Here is a 14,968-nt window from a genome sequence, read left to right on the forward strand (position 1 = left end):
AGATGAGACAATCCTTTCCCCGTCACCCAACTAGCAGAAAAATTAGCCCATTGATTATGATTAGATTGTCAGTGGGCAGAGAGCTCTCGACGTCCATCTTGGCAGTTGGTGGCCTGATCCCAGAGGAAGCAGATGACTGGTGTGAAGACAGTGGCTGCAATGAGGGTGACTATGCCCCAGAACTAGGGAGTTCAGTGAGGCATCTCATTGTTAGACTAATGATAGACTACCTCAGGGATTATTCTTCCCTGTGGTTGGGAGGCCAGTGTCTCCAGACCCTGATTCTGGTGGTGGGTCCCCATGGAACTTACTACAGTGACAGATGTGGAATCACGTGGCTCTCTCTGTAACCTTGACAGCCATTTGCATTACTATAAGCACTTGGAATGGCCCCTGCCCCCTTTTTAGAGTGCCAATGCTTCCTGTGGAACTCCTTCACCAAGACCCATTCACCTGGTTTGATTGGATGCAGTGATCCTTCTGCTAGTCTCGGCAAGGCGGAGGACACCATGGTATGCACCTGGGAGAGATTTTTGGAGAGATTCATACAGCAAGCAATCATCTACACCGGCAGTTAGTTAATTTAAGGACTCATTAACAATGTGTTCCATTGTCACTTGAAATTGTGTGGGGAATGCCCAACCTGACTTCAGTGATTTAAGACCTTTGCTACTGCCCCACTTTGCAGGAAAGATGAGGCGATCATAAGGTGGTCACCCTTGTTTGTCTCTTCCATCACAAGTCCATCTCATGAGTGAGTGGGCAAACCTGGGCTGTGGACCATGGCAGACAAGGGGCCCTCCAGGGACGAGTAGTGTGGGATAAAATTCCTACAGTACCCAGTCATGTTAAGGAGAGACATGAGCTTTTTCTTGGGCTTAGGTTGGTGGATGTTGCAGATGGCCATGACCCGCTCCTCAGAGAAGCAAATCGAGTTGCAAGTGATTACATGACCTAAGAAGGTGACCTGCTGCTTTAGGAATCAGAACTTTGACAAGTTGGGCTTGTGACCTTTTAGCGTGTCCTTTTAGGGAGTGACCTTTTAGGGAGTCATGCAAGGCAGAGTTATAGATGGTAGGCAATTCTGTGTACCCTTGAGACAACCTGGTAAAGGTCTGGCCATTGAAGTTGAATGCGAATCAGTACTGGCAATCTGGATTCATGGTAACAAAGAAAAAGGCGTTAGACAAATCAATGATAGTAACAAAATAAATAAAAATCACGCTTCAGGTGGAATCTGTGACAGCATGGTATTAGTATTTGGCACTGTGGGTGCTCTAGTTACCACAGCAACATTGACTGCTTTCAAGTCCTGTACAAACCTCCACTCCATTGCCACCTGGGGAATGTCTGAAATGACAGTACGTGTTAGCACAATTTGTGCTGTCCTCTGACAGTGGACCACAGATGTAACACTTTGCTTGTGCATCTCTATGGAAGGGGAAAAGGTGATGCCCTCATCCTCAGCTTTGTCCACTTAAGATGCTCATTAACATGAATGAATGATAAGAAAGTGCTCAGCATAAACCTCCAGGACTGTTGGAAACTGTCCCCATTGTCCAAGTGGTGGTGGAGAGAAGCCAAGAGTGTGAAATGCTGTCATCACTGCAAAGGATCCCTGATTTGGAGAGACGCAAATCTTTGACTTTTTTTTCATTTTTGTTTACATAACCTCATGTGTTTTTTCAGTCCTGTGTCTTCAGTTTGGTTCTATAATGTAAAAAATGCAAGACCCATAAATGCAAGACCCAGATTTCCAAATGGTTGACTGGTTGTGTATACAGCTATGTATCTTTTCAATTAATGATTTACATTTACAAAGCTGGTTTGAAAATACCCATCTAGTCAAAGTTAAGATGAAGATTGAATGAGGAGACAGAATATGAACGAAAAAAAATTTATTTAGTACTTTGACAAGAGGATGAAATGCTGTGCAGGTTTCTAAAGCTGATTGTACATTATTTTTCATGTCATATAAGATTTTGGATGGTCTGGAGTTGATCTTGATAGAGGGTATAATATGTCTGGGCAAGACTGACAAAGGGTGCTTCACAAACCTGCATCTCTTTCTGCAATTAAAAGACAAAAATATTCAGATTTGACATAAAAGGAGGAAGAATGTGCACACTCACACTCGTGCACACTCACTGCAGATGTCTCATGATACTCCAGACCCTGGTTTTGGGCCCACTCCTGGGCAATCACTGCTTCTACCTCTCTCCGTGACGTTAGGTCTGATTTGTTTCCCACTAGCACCCCTGGGGAGAAAAAAAAAAAAAAAATTGTGAGATTTGCAAATCTTCCAAGGTTTTATGATTTAATATTCCTCTTTCACATAAAACTAATTGTGAAGTAACAGTTTTGGAATAGTTTTTGCTTTTACATAGATCTTAGTGGTCCCATAATATGCCTTTCCGGAATTTAGCCTTGGAGCAGAACTACAGGCAAGCGAAAGTGTGACCTGACCACATTTCCAAATTTCGTTGTTACCAGTGAAGTTTAGGATAGAGTTTAAGATCTTGCTAACTGTTTTAAAGCTCTTGACCATCCCTACAACTAGGCTAAAGACTTTGGGGTCACAGCATGTTTGACCTGCTCCCACTATAGATGTTTTTAAAAACCCACCTTTTCTCTGCGGCTTTTAGTTAGAACTGGGTAAAGAGCAATGTTTATTGGTAGTTCTGGTACTTTTATTGCTTTATGCCCTGTTTTTAAGTTTTTATTATGTTCTAAATTATTTATGCTTGTATTCGTTCCTAACTGTCAATTTTGTACACATTACCTTTACAGCACCTTTGTCAACTGGTTGTTTAAAGGTGTTATATAAATTGAACTTTAGCCAGTCCCACAATTTATGCAGGATGTGCCATAAGGTGGGATGAGAAGGAGAGCAGCCTAAAGAACATTAGGGGGCATTCACCATGATGGTCGGTGGAACTACCTTTTTAGGGGAGGGGGTTGGGAAATTCTCTAGCCGGACGAAGTATTAGAAACTGGAGGTAACGTTTCCCGTTATGACAACATACGGGAACAAATTCCAGATCTGACCGTCTGAGCTACCGCATTCTCCAACCGTGAAGCAGAATGTCCAAAGCCCTCTTTACACCTATCACATTTCTAGCCACTGCAGGACCATCAACAGGCTAGGGGAACTCGTATTAACGTTAAATAACCTCACAAAGTGACAGTTTCATGTCATGGGACTCTTAAATACACTAATTAGGTACATGCTATTTTGATTAGATTTTTTCATTTGTTTCATATTTGTATGTGTACACAATGCATATAATTTCATTATGCATTGAATATTTCTCTTGTCACAGGGCAATTCTTACCTGGGACTTGTTGGCCTGGGCAGTGGGTCTTCACTCGCTCCAGCCACTGCTGACAATTACTGAAAGAGTTCTTATTACTAATGTCAAACACCAGACACCCCACACATGGCCATCCGCACTAGAGAACATAGAAAGAAGAAAGAAGTCAGTTTTGACATACAGAATTCAAAGAGAAGATATTAATTAGCATATAAAAAAAAAAGATTAACCATACTAGTTTCTCACAGGCTTCTACAAAGGTGTCCCTGCCAGCCACATCAAATATGTAGAGCTCCTAGAGAGATAAGGATATGAGGAATGCTCTTACTTAAAGCAATGATGCCGAGGCTTTCACTATTACTTAGTCAGCAATCCCCACCCTGATCTGAATGTTCTTGGATGCAGCCATGACCTTGATTTAGAAAAAAAAAAGGTTAATTGAATGAGTGAGTTTTGGGTCTCAGTTTTGAGGGTGTGTAAAGGTATATTAAAGCTCTCTGGAACATACTGTTTGAGATGTTGGGCAGTTGACAAGTCTCAGGAATGCTACATGTTATCACTTTTTCTCAGTAGAAAGTAGAGACTTTATAAAATACAGTTCACACAAAAACACAAAATCTCAGGACTGCTAAGTAATTTCTTGTCTAACTATCCCAACCTGTTTAATTTGATACACAGATATTTTGCAAATGAACTATGATTTACCACTGATCTCTTTTGGAAGAATTCTAACATGAAATTTACCGCTAATTCTGACAATTAATAGGTCATACGTTAAGTATGACCTATTCATTGTTCTTGTAAGACCTATTCAGTAAAATGTACTATTAGTGACAAAACAGAGGTATGTTTTTACAACAGAGGAAATAATTTTCAAACCAATCAATCATGTCTTTTGACGCTGTTCCAACTGTACCTTTTACCTATATGTACACTTATGTATATAGGTTTTCACTCTCCTCTTTTGACTTTCACTGAATCAACTCACCTATAAATCACATCAAACTTTTCAAAATAAATGTACATGTATTTCTACTCAAATAACAGACTCACCACACTGTGAATGGACATGGGGATGTTCACAGATTTGGTCACCAGTTCTAGGCCAGTTGTCTGCCATTTATAAAAGAAAAAGTAAAATACAACATTTTCAACCAAAAGTTGTGAAGCACTAAAGAAGAAGCACTAAAGAAATATCTAATCCAAGTCAGGGTAATAAAGTGCAGGTACAGAAATTGTTTTAATCCATTCTTCTGGGTTGATGCATTCTTAACAGTGAACCGTTAAATGTATTGAACCTATTGCTGTCACCATAAAACTTGTTTTAATTCCAGTTCTAAATCCATTACAACTATATTAAGGTATACTGAATTATGATTAGTCATATTACAAAGACACGTCTCTGTATTTTTATATATGTAAAGTGTTTTGTTTAATCACATTAGTCCAAATATTATAATTTCCAAAAAGAAATGTAATAATGATTTGACTAAACAAAATGGAATTGAAAGGCTGTATAAAATTGGTTTCCATTAGGATATGTAATGTAAAAAAGAACTTGCCATGACTCCTCATCTTCATTTTACTGTATGAATTTTACATTTTATGTTACCATACGTGTACACAGTTTCACGTTTGATTCTTGAAACAGGTCCACCTGTGCCAATCAGTGTGTATGCACATCTCCATTTTGGAGGTGAACAAATGGAAGATAGGAAGCTGACAAAGACGAGGAATTTCTCAGAAGCGGAAATCAACTGAATTACAACCAAGGGAGAGAAGACTTTCCTATTATTAATATGTACTGAAAGAACAACGAAGAATCAAGATGTATTCTGGTGAGAAAAATAAAATGGTGCTGTTTGGCACCTTAAAAAGTGGAATAAAATCCCATGTATGGGATGTGTGTTTTGCAGGTCTAAATAAAGTCCTAGTAATGTGTTTAACTTTGTTGACATATCTTGACAAGAAAGACTCATATGTCAGGATGCTATTCATAGACTTCAGCTCTCCGTTAAAAACCCAATCATCCCTCAAAAGAGGATTGTGAAACTAAGTGGGCTTGGCCCGAACACCACTCTCTGCAGCTGGGCTGGACTTCCTCACAGACCAACCCCAAGCAGTTTGGATGGGTGGCCACACTTCCTCCATCATCAAACTGAGCACAGGAGCACCGCAGGGCCCTGCTCTTCACCCTGCTGACTGCACAGCCACACACACCACCAACCACATCATCAAATTTGCAGATGATATGACTATGACTGATAAGCAGGGATGATGAGTCGGCGTACAGAGAGAAGGTGTCTGCATGGTGCCACAATAACAATCTGTCGATAAGACTAAGGAACTTCAGGAAATCACATTCTGCCCACAGCCCACCTATCATAATTTGTTCAGGGTGGAGATTGTAAAGAGCACCAAGATCCTGGGTGTGCACAGTCAACACCACATCATTGGTCAAAAAAGCTCAACAGAGACTACAGGCAAGCCCCACCCATCCTCACCACATTCTAGAGCAACCATTGAGAGCATTCTGACCAGCTGCATTACTGTCTGGTACGGCAACTGCAACATTTCTTACTGCAAGAGCCTACAGATGATAGTGAAGACAGCTGAGAACATCATTGCATTTCACACTCCTGGGTCAGCGATCAATGTCCCTTGTCATGTCTTTTTGCACACTGTGAATCTCCAAAGCTTCGCAATCTCATCTCTCAGTGTACTTGTATATAGTGAGATGACAATAAAGTGGACTTTGACTTTGTTGCACTACATTTTAAAATGATTTACATGTAGGTTATAAAAAAAAATCAGACTTGAAGATCGCTACCAAAAGTACATTCAGGCGCTTAAGAAATGCAGAAACTAGACAGTAGGACACAGATGAACTTATGTTTGGGGTAAATTTAGGTAAATACTTGAGAGCCAAGATGAATGTTTTTTACTGGTTTAAATAGATGATTCAGCGGCAAGCACCAGTGGCTTCCTGGCATTGGTCATATGAAGTCTGGAGCCTGGTCAGCATTCATATTCAGTCTCCCATCCAGGACGGCCAAAATGATCCTGACTGAACAAGTCCTGCAGTGACAAGCGGGGATGTGAAGTGTCTAAAAACCCTCTGTCTTATTTTAACAACACATGTTAGAATATGCTGAACAATGTCCTGCCTTTGCCTGACGTGGGTCTCTCAGCATCAGCTCATCATGCTGAGGAGAATCAAATGGAACTGGTTGTTTCACGCTATATTGTGAAGAACCGTAGAATTCCTCCAGCTGCTCCAATTGTGTATCTCCTCTCCTATCTGATGGATGCGTAGAGGTCCTCTAACGGTGCCAGATCTGCGATGGCTGAACATGATGTGTGTGTCTGTGTGTGTGTGTGTGTGTGTGTGTGTGTGTGTGTGCGTGCGTGCGTGTGAGTGTGTGATCCATAAGTCAGCCCGACAAGTTGTCAAAATGATCTACAGCTCAAATGTGTCTTTGTACACCTTACTGTATTGCCACAAAGTCAGAAAAAACGTTGATTACAAGCACATTCCAAAATGTGCTTTTTTGGGGAATTACGCGTGACCCGTAAACCCCACCGAGGCAATGTCAAACCGCATGGAAAGTGTCTGGAAGTATAGTCGTTTCTACAGCCCGCAGGTGGTCCGCACAATTTCATCTGTGCTAAAGTTACCAAAATTACAAAAAAGAAAGCGTCCCGCACCTGGGGTTGAAAGTTCGCAGCGTGAAGACACGGTTTTTGCGTATCGTTCGGAATACACGTTTACGGCGACTGGACACGCATCTTACCATAGAGTAGCTCTTCTGGAAATGACTCCCATCACTGCTAAACACCTGAAGCAACGTGCTTTTGCCTACAGCAGCATCACCTGTTGCATGGAAACAGACAGCGTGGGAGTTATCTACAAAACTTGCATTCGCCTGCTGCTATTTATGTAGGTAATAAACTGAGGTACGCTCTCTGCTAGACTGAACGTGTACTTTCAACATAGATCGTATGGTAACAAAAAAAAATAAAAGGACGGGTCTAAACCTAACGCCCCCGCACAGAATAAACAATGGTTGCAACTGAATTCCGTTTCTTACCGACAAGAATGCATCTTGCTCTTAATTTCACCATTGCACGTTAGGACTAACGTTGAAGAAGAAGCTCCTTTAATGCTTTCAAAAGCTTTTCCTGCTTCCGCCTACGCAATCACGTCTCAACGACAACGCCTGTATAAGCGCTGATAACACACAAACTACAGATCCCAAAAATGAAGTGCGCAACTTTGTGACTTTAAAGCACAAAAATAGTTCACAACCCCTTTGCCGTTGGCGTGGAAACTGCACCTGTATAAATTCAGCTGCAGTGTAAATATTGCGTTCGGCAAGGCAACTAAAGCACTGCATCATGGGATCTGTAGTCAGTCATATCGCCGGGCTATAATAATAGATCTATATAAAATTTCGTGGATGTGATGTGGTCCGCAGGCCGCGAGTTTGACACATGTGACATATTTACTAAAAACCAATGGTATTTTGCATGGACCAAAATTGTCTGTACGCAGCATAAAATTTGACGTCACGCATAATGATCAGGATTCTCTTGTATATCCCCATTCTCTTGTATATCCCCACAGCTTTGCCCTAAGATTACTCATAGCCTCCAACAGGGTTTTGAAACTATAAAACATATATTTTGTTGTTTAGATTGAAAAACCAAGACACACAAGGACAGATTTAAGCCTATACCTTTAATTTGTTATGAGAAAGGTCTAATCAATTTTACTGGATGTTTGTTCACATGGCTGTGTAATATTGATAGATATCAAATAGATTTTTGTTATTTTATATTTTCGAAATACATGGTCAATGCCACACCAATAAAACCCATGCATTTTTTTGACAAGCGACAGAAAAGCTAATAAAATTAGTGCCACAGTTGTAGTTGTGAGTGTGTCCCTATTGAAGGAAGGAGTTCAGAAAGAAGAAAACATTTCTTGTTTAAACATTTATTTATTCATTTGTGTCAAAAAAAATATCCCTGATCACAATTAAGATTTAAAGACAAGACACATAGTGAATGTATGTTTCATAGCCGTGACTTGAATACTGTGACTCTCAAACAATATCTACCATGTGTTCTCTTCTCAATTTTGACCCCACATGTATGTGTAATTGTGCAAATATTTTTGTAATCATGACACATGTATGCTCTACATGTTTTTGTTCACTTGCTCACATTCAGACAAATGTTTACCATAAATGTGATAATTTGCAGCAATACAGACAGCATTCAGCTTGAAATATATGCAAAGGCTTCCCTGAACTTTTGATTTTATAACTTAATGTGACTTCGATGTCACCAAATTCTAAACAATGTCTATATGCTGTACACTGATGACCCATTGAAAATCTGGTTTAGTCAGTAATATCCAATATTATTATTCTGAAATGGTATCTCATAATTGGCTTCAACTTTGGAGGACCCACCCACCAATACACACTCTTACAGTAACTCAGCATTATAAAGAGAGATGTCAGTGGACAGGGTAACATGCACTTCCCATCCATACTGATTGGCAGGTCTCTTGACTTTTGACCTCTGGTTTCTTCCCTCCTGCACCATGATTGCCACATCTTCGTCATCCATGATACGCACCAGATCTCCTTCCGCATCACGGTAATTAAGAGCAATGTTTCCAATCTGGAATACTTCTCTGAGAAACATAAGAGACACAGACCAGGACAGATGCAATGTTTTGCAGTGAATGCATGAGGTGTGAAATGTGAAGTATGTACAAGAAGTGTAAGATGAAAGAAAAGTGTACAAAACGTTTTTGAGCAGGTGTGAAAGTGCAGTAAACTTAGAATACTTTCAAAAATCAAAATAAATTGTTTCTAAATCTAAACCAAATCATCATTTGGTGTTACTACCCTTTCGATCTACTAAACCAATTATCAGTCCTAATGTGGGAAAGTTGACCATGATTCTGCTAAACTCCCCTACTTTGTACTTGAGTTCATAAGTATGGAGGATGCGACAAAATGACATCAACTATCAACGTGTGGGTGGTCGGGCTCCAAATGTTGAACCTTAGGATATACATACACATAATGTTGTGTTGTTTGTCAGTAGCCAAGCTTTAACTAAATATTACAGGCTTGAGTTGTAGGCAGAGGGCAGCATAGTACCTCATCTGAGAGAGTAGATCACTGTATGTTGGTTGGGATGAGAGGTCCTCCTCTACACACACATCCCTGCATTACATTTACAGCATTTATCAGTACAATAAACACCACATAATTCAGAATATATAGTATGGTTAACACATAACATCACTGTAATAAGTTGATTTGTAGTTGACCAGCAACAAAGTTCAATTCATTCAAATGCACTAAAATTGAGGAATGTGTGATACACTTCTCATTCCCACATAAACAGAATCGGAATCATCCAGTACTCACACTCAAAATGCAAAAGCATCAATACACAGTATTCCCCAATGACCTAACCTTAAACACAGACTGGGATAACGCTTAGATGGATACAATAGGATGGATACAATCATTTAGAAATGTGCTTATTTTTGTTGATTACATTAACTTGATCAAAAACAGTGTCCTGACATTGTCCTGCTATAAATGGCCACGTCGCTCCATAACTGTAAAGAAAGTGTAGTGATTGTGAAACACTGCAGCACAGCACACGGTGACACATTGAAATGTGTCCTCTGCTTTTAACCATCCTTAGTGAGCAGTAGGCAGCCATAACAGGCACCCGGGTAGCAGTGTGTGGGGACGGTACTTCGCTCAGTGGCACCTTGGCGGATCAGGATTCGAACCGGCCCTACGGGGCTGCTTCCTTACGAGGCCGCTAGGCCACCACTGCCCCACAGAAGCCCACAATCAGCTACAATTAGTCTGGAGTTCCAATTAAAAATGCAGTAAATTCTTAAATTCTGTGTTCACTTATACGAGTCAAATTAAAAGTTGGCAGGTTGGGAAAAGAAGTGTGACATTATGATTGGAGGGAGGCACTGTGCGCGAATAATTAAACTCTGTTAAATGGTGTAGAATGAATCAGGCTACAGGTAAGGTGAAGAGCAGGGTATTTAGTTTTACCCTGCCCCTTTGCTTTGTCCACTGAATCCCAAATGATTGCCCAGCCAGAAGAATCAGAACAATTTCTGAGGCTGATCTACTCTGGAGAAGTACCTTTATATTGGAGAGTTTAGCTAGATATTAAATAATCTCAATGAATTTGTAAGAGCTCTATTCTGTCTCACCTGGTATCTACACCTTGAGGCTGCAGCAGGTGACAGCGAAGGCAGCTGTAAGAACCAGCTGGAGGTCCAGATCCTATTCTACCTTCCCCATCTGAGTCACTCTCTGGCAGGGGCTTCAAGATCTTCACAAATGATTCTGGGAAAATTCCACTCCTGTCCCTTATGGTCCCCTGATACATAGAAGGATTCAGGACTTAATGCAGAAATGACATCCCATAGTAACAACAACTGTATTGTAGATATCCAACATGTGCATTTCTCCTATGTTACTGAAGATATGTAGAGTACTCATTTTGAATATCTGAAATGGAATGCAGAGTAAACGGGAAACATTACATAATTTCTCCTAGGAATAGGAAGACATTTCATTCAAAATTCAGATAGGAAAAATTCTGTTGTGAATATGTGTCTAATGATGATGAAATGACATTTTCCAAATTACTCAACATGATTTGTTCATCCAACCAAATAATAATACATTGAGACTAACATAAGCAAATGGACAATTGATCTCTCTCTCTCCCACCTCCATCTTACCTCCAGCCAGTCAGCATTAACTCTCCTGAGCAGAAAAATCACCTCACCGATTTTCAGACTCAATTCCAGCTTCCCACTGCCTCTGAAATCAAACATTGCCTAGACACACAGACACAAGAAAAAAATAAAAGAGAATATTTACCCATATAGAGGGTAAATATTTGTCTAATAACCGACTGTGATAATATGAAACGGATACTAGCACTGGATGTTTGTATGTGTATGTGTCAAAAGGGATCATAAAATCATAACCTAACAAAGCACAACGACTTCTGCACAGAATATGATAAAATACAGTGACTGGACATGGATTAGACACAATGAGGATACATTTATACACAAGTAAAAGATACACATAATCAGAACATTGAGCACAACGAAAAATTTGGCAACAACAGAAATGCAATGTAGTCTGATAGATGTTAGAATAAAGTCACCTAATGTTCCCCATTCTGAGCGGATATTTTGTGTGGGCAAGTATTGGACATTATTTCCAGAACGATGAGTGGCTTACCTCAGCTCTGGGGGAGGACAGAAGGTCATGTTTGGGTTTGTTGGATTTTCTGCCAAGTGAGAAAAAGGAACATTTAGAGAAGTGTTGCATCTATAAAAACAACACTTGTCACTTGACTTTTATTTGACTTAGATAAAGCACTGATCACAGAAGACTGTTACATTCAAAAGAGCTCACATACCTTTTTTGCCATTGTAAATGATTTCAAAAGAAAATCAGTTTTATATTTTTATATCAAAGTTGTTTCCCCATTTTCCTCACCAGCCACAAGAATCATCTTCTAATCATTTTCTAATCTTTTATTGTATCACCTCCCTGAATAAGTATTACTCTCAGTTCCCCAGTGGTGTAGGACATGAAAAAATTGAAAGTGAAGTGATTTTCATTGTGAAACACAGCATAGCACACTTTGCACAAAATGAAATGTGTCCTCTGCTTTTAACCCATCACCCTTGGTGAGCAATAGGCAGCCATGACAGGCGCCTGGGGAGCGGTGTGTGGGGACAGTGCTTTGCTTAGTGGCACCTCAGTGACACAGAGGACTCGAACTGGCAACCTTCTGATTATGGGGCCGTTTCCTGCTAGGAACAACCACTGCCCCACAATTGATATTCTAAAGAATATCTTGATTCTTACATAATATTGGTTATGACAGAGACTGATTAATGACTTTCTTTTGTACAATGTAGGGATAGAAAAATACTGTTACTCTAACTAATTAATTGCACTTAGAATAATAAATACAAATTGAAAAAGCAGTTGTATTATGCCAGTAAAATTCTTACACTTTGCGTGTAGGTGGTCTGAGGCGTCGAAGAGTTCTGGGCCGCTGTTGGCTGTCATATTCAGTCTGGTAAAAGAACATGCGGATCAAATCATCCAGTAGAATCCAGGTAGGACAATTCAGCAAGCTCTGTGTGTGGGATAGAGATTGACAGAGAAAACGAGAATGTGCTATCTACTAAATAAAAAAAGTCTGGCAGCACATTAATAACTAAATGTGCTGTAGCCCTCTGTGCTGTACATAAAAATATGTTTAAGTACTAAATAATAATCTTTATAGATGCAGCAAAGATAGCAGTATTGAGCCTCAGAAATATAACATAACTGCAGCAAATATAACAAGTTTTTATATTAGATTAGATTAAATTACAGAATGAAATGAGAGTGAATGAAATAAATAAAGAGATGCAACACTGTAACTATTTAGAAATGATTTTCTTCACCTTTATGTATGTGTTGAGTTCTGGAATTCTGTTCTCAGCTATTTCATGTTTATTTCCCATAAACACTTTACCTGCCATAATACAAGCCAAAATTCAGATTTGTCAATTTAATTCTGTCAATGTTCCATTCCTCCACATGTCAGATACCTGCAAAATTTACAGATTAGTCAATTTAGTCTCCATTTTATCTAGCTATCTATCTATATTTTACCTAGGTTGTAATATCTTGACCACCAGGCATATCACTGTATTTTAAGCAACCCCTACTTAACCTGCTGCTGAGATGGGCAATATCTACCAGAAGGTCTCTCTAACAATCTTGATTCTTGGGCTAAAGAATCTAGAGGTATCTAATGCCCTCTAGCCTGAAGAAAGTGTATGGTGAACTGAAGTGGAGAATGTAGAAGAGAGACTCTAGGACCCCTTGTATTTTGTATTTTTCTCTAAACTTATAAAATGTTGACCAAGTGATGTATTTGAGTTATTGTGACACTGTGCTGGTCAGTGTGCTGGTAGTATTGAGAAAACCTATTTCATTTTTACCTAACTGCAATAATCATTGAGATATTGTAACTCTACCAATACAGTACAGATGGAGCAATACAGACCCTATGTAAAAACAAAACATACCTGGCAGCACAGGTAAGCAACAGGCATATGTGCCTGACAGAGACTGTAGCTTGAGCTCCAGGTTCTGGTGAAGAGAGTAGAACTCTCTGTAGCGGCGGTAAATCAGGTACCTGATGCCACCCTTAGTCTTGACATCGATAACAAATTGCTGAGAAGTAAATATTTGGAGAAAAGAAGAGAGAAGTGAAGGTCTTTGTGACAATAACAACTGATAACGAATGAACATTTATTCATTATTAATTAATCATTCTAACCCCGAATTAGGAAAATTCTAGTTAATATTTAGCCTTACATAGTAGACAATGAACCCTTTTCTTTCCTGTATATCAGCAATGGTCGCAGTGATAGGAATGTTGTCTGGGAGTTGATCAAAATCACTAAGAAAGAGAATCAGGGAGAGCGAAAGAGAAAGATTCTTTCCTTCACAAATGTAGAGTCCATTCGATATAGGACTCTCAAGTCTGCATACAAACATATTCACTCACCTTTCATCTCGTAACTGCCGTGGAAGAGACATGACTGGCCACAAATGCGACCAAATTGTTTTACTGCCGTAGAAAATACAGAGAGGCAGTTACTGAGAAGCCAGCCACTTCAGAGTAGTGTACTCACTGTTCACATTCAGACAACGCAAAGCAGAAGTGAACATGGAAAGTACATAAATATCATATATATACGAAAAAGAGGAAGTAAAAGGCAGCCTGAGTGTTGCCAAATGCTGTTTCAACACCACTGCCTGTTCTCTTCCTAACTGAACTTATGTAATAATGTGAAAGCTTTTGTGTAATTATGTGGTCTTTGTTGTATTGATGTCACGACTACGGACTTACGGGGGAAGGAAGCGCAGAGGTGTGACTTGCTGGGAAGGGTTTTTATTACAAATAAACAATAAATAAATACAAATAAACAATGGCGCTGTGGCCGAAAAGGATTTAAACAAAGGGGACTAACCCGTAGGCGTGTGTCGATTGCCAGAACTGAAAATACACTAATACACAACAGTGCATTCACAACAGTCCACGAAAATGCCGTCCCTTCTGATGGTGCCAAGGGGGGGGCATTGCCAAACCATCCAGCTAGCCCCTTCTGTGTCCGTTGGGACAAGCAGGCCCTCTTCCTGCCTGTCCCAGCTGGGTCCTCATGCCAACCAGGGGTCTCTATGGCGCTCCACCCCTCTGTTAGGCGGACGCAGGCCCATGCCTGGCCCGCCCTCCGTGCCGGCTACTGGTGGATCCAGCTCTGTCGCTTCCCCACCTACCCTCCCCTCAGGAGGAGCCCCCAACCCAAACTACACCCCCCCAAAAAAATTATTTGGGGGAGCACCCGGGGGGTGGGGGGGGATGGGTACCATGGGGCTAGTCCACCTCACCTTGGACCGGTGCAGGGGTTCGGCTCCGCTGCTGGGTCGCCATCTGGTGGACACAAAGAGGGGAAGTGGGGGCGATATACGGACACAAATGCCACGCACACA

General features: G+C 40.4%; 2 protein-coding genes across 5 annotated transcripts; both read right to left on the reverse strand.

Annotated features, from left to right (window-relative positions):
- Positions 1-1,883: 1,883 nt before the first annotated feature.
- Positions 1,884-7,693, reverse strand: ift27 (intraflagellar transport 27 homolog (Chlamydomonas)). 2 transcript variants are annotated; one of them, XM_028973236.1, is made up of 8 exons: positions 7,406-7,693; positions 7,109-7,188; positions 4,368-4,427; positions 3,694-3,726; positions 3,550-3,609; positions 3,336-3,453; positions 2,149-2,258; positions 1,884-2,069 (listed from the first exon to the last, which is right to left on the reverse strand). In XM_028973236.1, exons 1-8 carry the CDS (start codon positions 7,437-7,439, stop codon positions 1,971-1,973), a joined length of 594 nt encoding a protein of 197 aa, XP_028829069.1. In that variant the 5' UTR covers positions 7,440-7,693; the 3' UTR covers positions 1,884-1,970. The 2 variants fall into 2 exon arrangements, with proteins under 2 accessions (XP_028829069.1, XP_028829070.1); XM_028973237.1 differs by lacking the exon at positions 3,694-3,726 and having other exon boundaries at positions 7,406-7,688.
- A 604-nt stretch (positions 7,694-8,297) lies between these two features.
- On the reverse strand, positions 8,298-14,215 carry ncf4 (neutrophil cytosolic factor 4). Of its 3 annotated transcripts, XM_028972885.1 has the most exons (10): positions 13,983-14,208; positions 13,790-13,874; positions 13,498-13,645; positions 12,868-12,938; positions 12,427-12,554; positions 11,642-11,690; positions 11,128-11,226; positions 10,591-10,760; positions 9,497-9,562; positions 8,298-9,021 (listed from the first exon to the last, which is right to left on the reverse strand). In XM_028972885.1, the coding sequence occupies exons 1-10, from the start codon at positions 14,012-14,014 to the stop codon at positions 8,811-8,813; spliced, it is 1,059 nt and encodes a 352-aa protein (XP_028828718.1). In that variant the 5' UTR covers positions 14,015-14,208; the 3' UTR covers positions 8,298-8,810. The 3 variants fall into 3 exon arrangements, with proteins under 3 accessions (XP_028828718.1, XP_028828717.1, XP_028828716.1); XM_028972884.1 differs by having other exon boundaries at positions 12,427-12,491; positions 13,790-14,215; XM_028972883.1 differs by having other exon boundaries at positions 13,790-14,209.
- Between the last annotated feature and the right edge of the window lie 753 nt (positions 14,216-14,968).

The sequence above is a fragment of the Denticeps clupeoides genome, chromosome 3 (assembly GCF_900700375.1).
Source record: "Denticeps clupeoides chromosome 3, fDenClu1.1, whole genome shotgun sequence".
Classification (NCBI taxonomy): Eukaryota; Metazoa; Chordata; class Actinopteri; order Clupeiformes; family Denticipitidae; genus Denticeps; species Denticeps clupeoides.

What these genes read in the sequence shown, in the direction of transcription:
- ift27 (XM_028973236.1), bottom strand. Translation starts at nt 7,439, where the DNA reads ATGGTGAAATTAAGAGCAAGATGCATTCTTGTCG. An exon ending in CCCAGGCCAACAAGTCCCAG is followed by an intron (nt 2,259 to 3,335) that starts GTAAGAATTGCC and finishes TTTTCTCCCCAG; the next exon opens with GGGTGCTAGTGGGAAACAAA. An exon ending in AGTATCATGAGACATCTGCA is followed by an intron (nt 2,070 to 2,148) that starts GTGAGTGTGCAC and finishes TTTTAATTGCAG; the next exon opens with AAAGAGATGCAGGTTTGTGA.
- ncf4 (XM_028972883.1), bottom strand. Translation starts at nt 13,972, where the DNA reads ATGTTTGTATGCAGACTTGAGAGTCCTATATCGAATGGACTCTACATT. An exon ending in AGACCACCTACACGCAAAGT is followed by an intron (nt 11,691 to 12,426) that starts GTAAGAATTTTA and finishes CTCACTTGGCAG; the next exon opens with AAAATCCAACAAACCCAAAC. An exon ending in TTAATGCTGACTGGCTGGAG is followed by an intron (nt 10,761 to 11,127) that starts GTAAGATGGAGG and finishes TCTATGTATCAG; the next exon opens with GGGACCATAAGGGACAGGAG.